This window comes from Octodon degus, unplaced genomic scaffold, assembly GCF_000260255.1.
Source record: "Octodon degus isolate 3935 unplaced genomic scaffold, OctDeg1.0 scaffold00080, whole genome shotgun sequence".
Classification (NCBI taxonomy): Eukaryota; Metazoa; Chordata; class Mammalia; order Rodentia; family Octodontidae; genus Octodon; species Octodon degus.
The window spans coordinates 10,230,296-10,240,946 of NW_004524656.1; the positions used below are offsets into that span (position 1 = coordinate 10,230,296).

Consider the following 10,651-nt stretch of genomic DNA (forward strand, 5'->3'; position numbering starts at 1 on the left):
GGGGTAAAGCAGAAACAACAAAGTGAGGAGCTGGTGTGTGAGAGACAGTGTGAACTCTGAATGGTAAACATGGAAAAACTTCCCCACAACAGGCTGTTTGCTAGGAGACAGGTGGACGAGTCCTGACCTCAGGCCCCAAACTCTGGGTAATTACACGGGCGGGCCAGGAGGACTAGAACCCTTCTTTGGTGTGATGTGCCCCGGTTATAGAAAATGCTTTGCCTTAAACGCCACATAAATATGTATTTTTTAAATTATCGGTGCAATTGATTTAAATTGCTATTAATCACCACACTTACCAGCTGTGAGTCTGGATGGGCAATCATCGCTTTTTGGGCTCCCCCTCTCTGCCCCATGCTGCTCTGAGCCTCTTCCCCCTCCTGGTGATTTATTCTTCCTTTTCGTTGTCGGCCCATGTCTTGTTCTCTTGTTTTTCTCAAGCACTGTGCAGAGAGATCTGGTGGCGTTCTCCAGGCTCTTGCAGATAGCTTGATTGTAACCGAGGTCCAGGGAAGCTCCCTTGAGCACAGCACCGGATGTCCCAGGTGCTTCACAAGTGTCCTCTTTAGGCATAACCCAGTTTGGAATTCTCCCAGCTGACTGGTTGAGAACTCTTGCCTCTCAGTGTTGAACCTGACACAGCCAGGGAGGTGATACCAGGGAGCAGGGCAGAGACAGAGCAGCTGCTGCAGAAGGCAGGGAAGAGGGGACACAGGAGGAAAGCACTTGGTTTCTCCACTGTGTCCCTCTGCAACATTAAGAAAGAGCCAAATGTCTCAGCCTCTTTAACCTTAAGAACCTTTAGAAATACAGAATACAGGGGGAGAAGGGCTGTTTGATTATGCCAGGATGTTTAAGTGCTACCTACATACTCTGCTGAGGTGGAGTCCATGTCTTCCTCCATGTAAACTCTTGGGATTTGGTGATAATGAATGCCACCAGTTTTGTAACGTTTCTGTCTATTGTCATTATAAAGTGGCTGTGCCAATTAGCAAATCCATGAATCCGGGTCCGGGATATAGTTACATAATGAGAAAATCACTTACTCATGGAGACAGACCCCCCTAAGCCTTGATTCCAGCCATCACAATGTCAAATTATTTCTCAATCTGGAACGCCACTCTGAAACGGGAGGCAGAAGGAAGTCAAACATACTTATGCAAGTTCAAGCATGTTTTCACTTGCGGATAGCCAGTGAAGATTCTCGAAGCCAGGAGATTGTGGTTCCGATAAGCAATTCAGGATGACAGTAGCAGCGTCATCAGGGCCCTAATTCATTTATTGGCTAATTGCTTTTCCTTGCTTTGGTCTTTAACCATGTGCGTGCACATCTCTGGTCATTGGTCTTTGGTGTTTACTGTTTATGCGTTAGTCAGCAGCTCTCCAGCTTTCTGCATTTTAGCTCCCACTCACGTCTTCTTCTGCTGACATCCTCTGGTCATAATCACTGCTCTAATGTCTCATTTGCTGAATTATATCGCAGCGGTTCAGTTGGAGTGGTGCCTTTGGAACCCCCGGATTCCCATTTGTCTCCCCCACCTCGCTCTCTTCTTCCAATTGTTTTTTCCCCTCTGCTGCCTGCACACCACTTCGGCTGATGATGGCCATAAAGCAAGTTGCCATCTCTGTACCACTTTGCACAGAGGCCATCAGACAGTCACGGTGCTTTACCCCTTCATCTTTCAGGTACATACTTCACTCATGAAGCCAAAGGAGCCGATGACGCAGCAGACGCAGACACAGCTATAATCAATGCAGAAGGAGGACAGAACAACTCTGAAGAAAAGAAAGAGTACTTCATCTAGATCAGCCTTTTTGTTTCAATGAGGTGTCCAACTGGCCCTATTTAGATGATAAAGAGACAGTGATATTGGAACTTGCGAGAAACTCGTGTGTTTTTTTATGAATGGGTGGAAAGTTGCGAGACTGGGAAGGCTTGGGATTTGCTGTGTAAAAAAAAGAAAATGTTCTTTGAAAAGTACACATTGCTGTTTGACACCTCTTTTTATTTGTTTGTTTGCTTGTTTTAATTTTTATTTCTTCCTACCAAGTCAAACTTGGGTACTTGGGTTTAGTTTCAGTAGACTGCAGAAAATTCTGTGCCTTGTTTTTTGGTTTTTTTTTTGTTTGTTTGTTTGTTTGTTTGTTGTTGTCTTTTTTCCCCCTTCTCTTTGTGAGCATTTATTTTTTCCGAACAAATTTTGGATCTTTTTTTTTTTTTTCAAAAATCTCCCGTTTTGGAATTTGCCTGCTGGGATTCCTTAGATTCTTCTCCCCATTTCTGTTACTGTTTTGACTTTCTTTCATTTATTTTTGAGGTAACTGTTTTCTGTTCCAAGTTCAGTTTCATAAAAGGAGAACCAGCACAGTTTAGATTTCATAGTTCAGAATTTAGTGTATTCATAATGCATTTTTCTCTGTTGTCGTAAGATTTGGGTGAACAAACAATGAAAACTCTTTGCTGCTGCCCATGTTTCAAATACTTAGAGCAGTGAAGACTAGAAAATTAGACTGTGATTCAGAAAATGTTCTGTTTGCTGTGGAACTACATTACTGTACAGGGTTATCTGCAAGTGAGGTGTGTCACAATGAGATTGAATCTGTCTTTAATTCTGTGTCTGTAGACGGCTCAGTATAGATACCCCATGCTGTCCAGAAAGGTTTGGGGCGGGAAGGGTTCCTCCTTTCTAATGCCCTAAACAGACCCGACAGGTGAGGTCTGTTCCTTTTATATAAGTGGACAAATTTGAGTTGCCACAGGAGGGGAAGTAGGGAGGGGGGAAAAGACAGTTCTGCTCTGGTTATTTCTGTTCCAAATGATTCCATCCACCTTTCCCAATCGGCCTTACTTCTCACTAATTTATAGGAAAAAGCAAGTCCAGGTGTTGTGCGGATGACAGAATGGGACAGGGTTGTTTTTTGTTTGTTTTCTGTTTTCTTTTCTTTCCTTTGTGCTCAGTTAGGAAGGCAGTAGGATGTGGCCTGCATGTACTGTATATTACAGATATTTGTCATGCTGGGATTTCCAACTCCAATCCGTGTGAAACTTTCATTCCTTCCGATTTGGCTTGACAAAGGCAAGAGGTACAAAAGAAGGGCCGGTATTGTTCTCACACTGGGCTGCTGGTGATCTCAGTTCTCGAGAAGGTCAGAGCAGAGGTGGAAAAAGCAGCATGTAGGGATTTTTCAGTTACTTAATCAAAACTCAAATGTGAGTGTTTTTATCTTTTTACCTTTCATACACTAGCCTTGGCCTCTTTCCTCAGCCTTAAGAACCATCTGCCAAAAAATTCCTGGTCTTGCATGATGGCAGCCATAGTACATAGCTACTAAAATCAGTTACCTTGAACATATCTTAGATGGGGAGCCTCAGGAAAGGTACAGCCAAGCGACCATTTCCATTTTTTAAGGCAATGTGGGGATTTTCACTGAAATGTGTAGGAAATCTAGAAGTAGTCCTGAAGGACAAAGACTAAACTCTTACCTTATGTTTTGGTAAGGCTCTAGACTCCAGATAACAGTCCCTATGGAAAGATGGCATCAACAAAGATAGTTCTATATATATATATATAAATATATATTATATAACATTTTCAGTGAGTAATTTTGGATTTTGCAAGGTGCATTTTTACTATTGTTACATTATGTGGAAAACTTACGCTGATTTATTTAAGGGGAAAAAAGTGTCAACCCTTTGTTACTTGAAAGTGTGTTTATTTTTCTTGTCTTTATTTTAACCTTTGATAGAACCATTGCAATATGGGGGCCTTTTGGGAACGGACTGGTATGTAATAGAAAATCCATTATCGAGCAGCATTTTGTTTACCCCTTTCCTATCCCTAGGCACTTAACCAAGACAAAAAGCCACAACGAACATCCCTTTTTCAATGAATTTTATAACGTGCAGCTCTATTCCGAGCCTGTAGCACCCATTCTGACCATAGTGTAACCATATCAAAGGGTGAGAACCATTTAGCATGTTGTTGAAAGGTTTTTTCAGTTGTTCTTTTTAGAAAAAACAAAGACAAAAAACAACCATTGCTCACAGAATTGGCATCTCATTTTTGGAAGCTCCCATCTTTCTGTTTTCGAGAAGTGTACAGTAGTGCAGTGGTCCTGATGTAACTTTATGGCTTACAATGTTGACATGTCTCAGGTTCATGTGTTTCGATTGGTGTTTTCCGTCTCAGGTAGATTGCAAAGTGTAGGCCCCACACATTGGAAAAAAATAATAAAACAAAGCAAAAACAGGATATTATGGATTTTAGTTGTATATTGGTTTATGTATTTTTTCTTAAGTATACAGTGCACTGTTTGAAATGTATTGTTGAGTATTACTTTGTACAGGTTGATCACTTTTTTTAGAGTGAAGAAAGAACAAACTTGTTTTTTGTGTTTTTTAAAGGACTATAAAATAATGAAGGATGTATAATTGATGCCAAATAAGCTTGTTCTTTAGTCACACCAATGTCTTACTTTTCCCTCTAGGCCAGTTCTGTTTTTAAGGTGTACATGGACAATGTTACAGTGTAAGAAACTCCATATCCATATGTCCCCATGCGCATTTTGTATTGGTTCATGTATACCATTTTTACAAAAAAAAAGGAAAAAAAAAAAGAAGTACTATAAAATATCTGTCTTCTTAATAAAAAAAAAAGTTAATGTTACAAAGTGATCCTTTAATCTCTTTATGGAGTTCTTACGGACGCCTCAGCCTCAGGCCACGCTTTCTCCTTAGGACCTGGTGTTGCCCCAGCCGTGAGTAGCAGTGCTCGGACCTGGCTGGGTCTCCTGGGACCACCTTCTCTCTCCTTCTGCTCCTCCCTCCTGTCCCCATCCTCTTCTGCCCTCTCAGAGCCCAGGTGAGCCAGCGGCCCCTCCAGTGGACTCAGTGATCCGTGCAGGATGCAGCAGCCGGGCCCCAGGCCCAGGCCCAGGCCCCAGCCGCGGATTGACCTCCCTCCCTCACCCCCTTTCACCCACCACCCCACCAACTCCCCTGTGTTGCCTGCTCCACCTGTCTCTTCCTTTGGGATTTTGTGTCTTAACAGTTCATCCTGCCTTCTTCATTTAAAGTTCTCTCTCCACTCACAAAAGCAAGAAGTGAGCGCCGCCGACTGGCTTGGCTGCCTGCAGAAGATTGTTCTCACTTGCTGTTTAGGTTGCTGACGCTTCCAGGCCTGGGTGGACAGCAGGGCTCAGTCTGTTGTCGTAGTCTTTGCCTTGCAGGCCAAAGTGAACAATGACTGCACTTCATGGTGGCTGATCTTACAAATGAGCAGATAATATGTGACCTGTCTCCAGGTGCCCTTCCCCTCTGCTCACCCACAGTGGTTGAGTTCCCCCCTTCTCTCTCGGTCAGGTAAATGGGAAAGGCTCAGGAATGACAGAAAAGGTAAGCTCCAGAAAAGCCAAAGCTGTGTGTCTTATCTTGGCCTCTTAAGACCTGGCCTGGTGTCTTGCCCATAGGGGTGTTTACTTTCTTTTTTTCTTTTTGCCCTGAGAGGCCAACTGCATATCAGTTACACCATATGAAAACATGAAGTGGCCCTCAGTTATGCCTGCCACATCCAGGATAGGAAGGAGCCCCGGGAGTCTGTAAATTTCTTAGAGAAGGGAATGATTGGAGGCTAGCTGGCAAGTCAGCTCCATGGAGACAACTGGGAACCGTGCTAGATTTAGCAGGGTGGTTTTGTGGTGAAGGAAGTGAGTCTGGTACAGAGGGCTCTGGGCCCAGCCAGCCTGCTAACGTGTATGGGAAGAACCCAATGAAATCCCCTCTACATGGAAGGCAGATCAGTTTTGACTGTCCGCAAAGTCCAGCACAGAGGCTTTGCCAAGGGGCAGAGAGCAGTGGGGAATGCAAACTTCAGATTTGTATAGATCAAGACCCACACAGGCAGTTTGGGGGAGCACTCAGCAGGGCAGCTAGAGTGAGCCCACCTAGGATTAAACCCCTGCCCCACCATTTATTAGCTGTGAAACTGCAGAGAAGTTGCCAAACCTTCCTGGTGTTGGTCTCCTGCACTATATGACAGATTGGCATAAGCTCAAAAGTTGTTAAAGAAATTGCAGGCTGGGGGTGTGGCTCAGTGGTAGAGCACATGTTTAGCATATAGTAAGTTCTGGATTCAATCTCCAGCATTAAAAAAAAGAAAAAGCAATCAGAGGCCAGGGATTTAGCTCTGGTACATGCCCTACCTGGCAAACAAAGTCCTGAATTCAATTCCTGGTACCCTCCCCCCAACCCCCCCCCCAAAAAAAAGCAATCAAAGCTCAGGAATTTAAGGTTCCAGATAGAAAATAACCATTTATTGCATGTTCATCACAATACAGGCTAGAGGCAAATGGTGATTAAAAAGAAATTTACCCACAGTTTTTACTTAAAGGAACTCTTCAGAGTCCTCTGCGTGGACACATTGTGTCCCTTTGAACCTCGTCCTGGAATTTTTAGTAACCCCCTTCCTTGTCACTATTCAGTAATATGAATGTTCCAAGCCATGTGCGATGTCCTGTGTAACGCCCCTACTCATCTCCCTATTATCTGTGACATAAAGCTCCACTTCCAACTGTAACCTGCAGAGAGGGGACCCCAGAAGGTCATTGAACTGAGGCAGATGTAAGGTAGCAATCAGCCCTTTGGGCTCCAGAGGATATGCAAATGAGAAGGTGCCAAAGGCAGTGTTAGTAGAGGCTTGATAAGTTGCCTGGTTCTTCCAATGGAATGAGATTGAAAATGGTCCTCACTGTCCCCAGAGAGCTTTCACAATGTTTTGGCCGGTTGCACTCTCCAAATACATCAGCTGGACCCCTGAGGCAATATGCAAGTAATAATTGGTGCGATCTTTCACTGCCCTCTATCTGCATGCAGTGTAATTCTTACACTGTTGTGGACTCACTCCACAGAGAAATGTTCCTTTCATTCCATCATCCAGAGCCTTAAAGCAGCCATGCGATCACCATGCGACAGGTAGAAGAGCCCTGCGTAAGTGAAGCGTTTGTGTTCCATTACAATATTGTGCCTCAGACTAATACACCTATTTGCTGGAATGCCAGATACACAGCCTTAGTCATGAAGAGTTGGCAGCCACATTCCTGCAGAGTGAAATTGATATTCACAGCTACACATTATATTCTGAAACATTTCCAAAATGAAGCACTTGGATGTCCTGATCCACTGTACAGGGGAAGGAAGAAGGCATTCTCAGCTGTCATCTGAGTGACCTAGTGGCCAATATACAAAAGTCAGTGGCAGGTATAGAGTGGACTCTCAGCAAGCAGTAGTTGACTAAAGTGGAGCAGTCTAGGATCAGGCTGGCTGAGTCTCGCTTATACGTAGAATGGGGCACCAATTTTGTGTGTTGAAACTTGGTGTTTTTTAATTTCATTCTTGATAGAGATAGCTTTCAGGCTGGCCTTGAAGAAGATCAGCTGGCCTGCCCTGAGTGTAGTGCCTTTGATCCCATCATTAAGAACCTACTGAACCACATTCCAGTTCCCCTTCTGGGGAATGGTGCCATTTTTAGTAATGGTTAAGTAAAGCCATAAGGTAACACTGTTATCCTATAAGGGGGCTTCAGAACGCAGTGCGATGTATTAGAAACTCACACTCCTTGCCTCCTCAGTGTTTATCTCAAAGTGCTGAAATAGGCCTCTGGTAGGAGCTGTAGGATTCACTGGGCACCACACAGCCTCAGACTATCACACTTGGTAGAAGGAGGGTGGTGGGCACAAGGGTCATGGGAGAGCCTGCAAGCAGATCTGTTTTCACTTCTAATCCTCTGTGTCTTGGCTCTTCGGTACACGGGGGCATATATTTGCTTTGTTTGGTATGCTTTAGTCTTCTGCTCCCAAGTGAACGTAAAATGTGCACTACTCCTGGGGGCCGCTGCCTGGAACTGCAACTCAAGTCTTGCATATTGAAATATGGAGCTAGTAATTCCAAAGAGGAACCTGACCAGGTCTCCCACATTTTCCGTCACACACACACACACGCACACACACACACACACACACACACACACACCTGCCCTTTCCATTTTCCTCCCTCCTAATCCTGTGGAGTGGTGAGCTGAGGAGCATGGAGCACTACCGAGGGGCAAATCCACGCGGGATGGGTCCCGGCATTCTCCAGCTGCCCCCTCGATGCGCACTGGCTCGCAGCCATATTTCAGACGTGCCCGCCTTAAATTTTCCCTAAGTGCTATCTTCTCAGGTTAATTAATCACCAGGCTTAAACTTGCTGTTACCAGCAGGAAGTCCATCCTGAAGTCAGCAATGTTACGATGGCATCTTCTAATACTGTTTATCCTGCATTAGTGTTTACTTAGGGGGAAAATTGATCCGTAATTGATATTTCAGTCTTCCAGAGCTGGTGTTGGAAGAGCCTAATGCAAGCCTTTAATAGCGAGCAAATATTTAAATCCCTTAATGGTTGCTGAATATTGAAATGTGTGACTTTATTACTCTTCTTTGGTTTGTTTTCTCTGTAGTTGTGTATTTCATCGTTTAAACTTGCAACGGATGTTGGCAGGCTCCAGTCTAGCTAATCCACAAAAGCTGTTTGCCCAGACACAGCAGTCCTGATTAAAAAGTATTGCTATGGAAGGGAATCTTCTGCACTAATCAGTCTCTGTTAGCTAGTGATGAAATTACTATCCATCTCTCTTTCTCTCTCTCTTTCTCTCCCTCTCTCTAGGCCTGTTTTCTCTAACCTCTCCCAGAATAAAGTGATGGGGGCAGCTATAGTGTTGCAATTAGGAGCATGAATCTTTTATCGTTTGGACAAGGAAGGGAAAATGCCATTACTGTCAACTGAAATGTCCTACTTGGGTTTTTCGCTCCTACTTCCCTGCCAAAGCCCATCGCTGCTGCTGAACGTGTATAACATTCACAGCTGTTCTTGATGGCTTGATTCTTAACACAGCCAGAAGTGTAGCCTGGGAGATGCTTAAGACAGTTTATGGAAAATAATAGATTTCCTTGCAGAAACACCAATGCATCGTGAAGGGCCTGGAGTCACCAATTTTCTCCCTTTCTGGCTTCAGTCACAAAGCTTTTTGCTAGAACACGCAGGCCCTCTTGAATTCTCTGTGTTTCCCCGGTGGGTTCCTCTCAGCACCCACAAGTCTCTGGCTATGGAGCCCTTTGTCTCGCCACTCACCCGCAGCAGCCATGGGATCTAAGCAGCAGCAGTGCCTGACGAGGAGAAGAATGCTACCGAATAGAGAAGAAGTCCCAGGACGCCAGCTGCTGAGAGCTAAGACCAGGTCCACCAGCTTGGGTGCTCCGGAGACAAGACTAACGTCAGCATAAGGCTGGGGTCCTCCCGTCCCTGTGCAGCACCCTGTGTGGCCACCAGAAATGCCAAGAAGTGGCACAGTTAGTGCTGCTAGCTTCTACTATGGACCCCTGACACCGTCACCATGCCCTGGCTGTCAACCCTGCCCTTAGTTAGGGACCTCTGGGCATAACACTCCCTTTGGCAGGTCAAGAAGAAGTGGCTTTGGGGCCTCAAATGTGGAGGAGGCTGCAAGAAAGAAGCCATGCAGGGTCGCAGCTTTCAGACTGTTTATTCAAATGCACTTCAAAAGCCATGTATCTCCCCAATGGTGCCTGGAAAGAAAGGTAGAGGGCACAGCGTGCCCCACCAGCCACAGCTCTCTCCCACTGTAGCTGCAGTCACGAGTACCCCCAGCCGAGTGCCACCACTCCCCCACTGCTTTCCTTCTCAGCTTCTAAATGGAAGCCATTAATCATACTAAATTGTGCAATGATTCCAAGATAGGGAGAATGCTGATGGCAAAAATCATTCTCCTTTGTTGTGCCAAGCAGGCAAAAGGCAGAAGTATTAGCACGTTGCCCTGCCTGGCGTCTTGCAAATGCTAACCATGTGTTTGCCCACGCAGCTGCCTCTATGCACACAGCTTATTTTAGCCTTGGTCTCAGGCATCCCAACTGTTGACAGAAAATAAGGCACCCGTCCACTTCTGATTGTGAGGACTGCTGGGAGGACTTATAGCTGGGCACACCCCTCCCCTGCAGGCTTGCCATCTGAAGGTCCTCAGATCCAAGGATAGCTAGTATGGGCTTTATGCGGAAAACTCAAGGTGGTCTCAGATGGAGTGAGCTGGTAAAGCAGGCTGTGCCCCTCCCCACCCACACACTCTTCTGCCAGCTGGGTTGCAGAAGCAGCCAGGTGTGGGTACCAAGGAGGCTTTTTGCCTTTCAGAATTTGATGTGTGCTTCGCTTTCGACAAGCCTCTTTGTAAGCCACCCCTTCTGAATTAGAATCATTTTCCAAAAGCTCTTAAGCTATGATTAATGCCAGGGCTGTTTTTAACAATCATCCTGCCAGTCTTAAGCTGTAGTCATTTTCAATAATTTGGAGTGCTCAAAGGCAAGCCAGGAGTTTGTTGACAACAAAACCCATAAGAGCATAGCCAGGCAGCCACAAAAGATGGAAAGCAAAGGGACCACTTGGGCTTAGCTGGCTTTCTGCTCCCAGAGTTTCACCACTAAAAGTTTGATTGAACGCTCACAATGCATTAAGGATCCGACTGTGAACACGGCTTGGTGAGAGGGCTGCCAGCCTGGCTTTTGTGTGAACAAATGAGCAGTGTGTTGGGAGAGCTCCTGGTTTATTTATGGA

At 45.2% G+C, this 10,651-nt stretch overlaps 1 protein-coding gene across 7 annotated transcripts in view; it reads left to right on the forward strand.

Annotated features, from left to right (window-relative positions):
• Cadm1 (cell adhesion molecule 1) overlaps positions 1-9,055 on the forward strand; it is a 359,095-nt gene extending 350,040 nt beyond the window's left edge. For 3 of the 7 annotated variants that reach the window (XM_004636484.2, XM_004636485.2, XM_004636487.1), the window contains one exon: positions 1,687-4,675. In XM_004636484.2, coding sequence (XP_004636541.1) covers positions 1,687-1,805 — 119 coding nt within the window. In that variant the 3' untranslated portion in view covers positions 1,806-4,675. Of the gene's footprint in view, positions 1-1,686; positions 4,676-8,698 lie in introns of those variants that run through there. The other 4 variants (XM_023721105.1, XM_023721106.1, XM_023721107.1 and 1 more) reach the window with 2 other exon arrangements.
• The last annotated feature ends 1,596 nt before the right edge of the window (positions 9,056-10,651 follow it).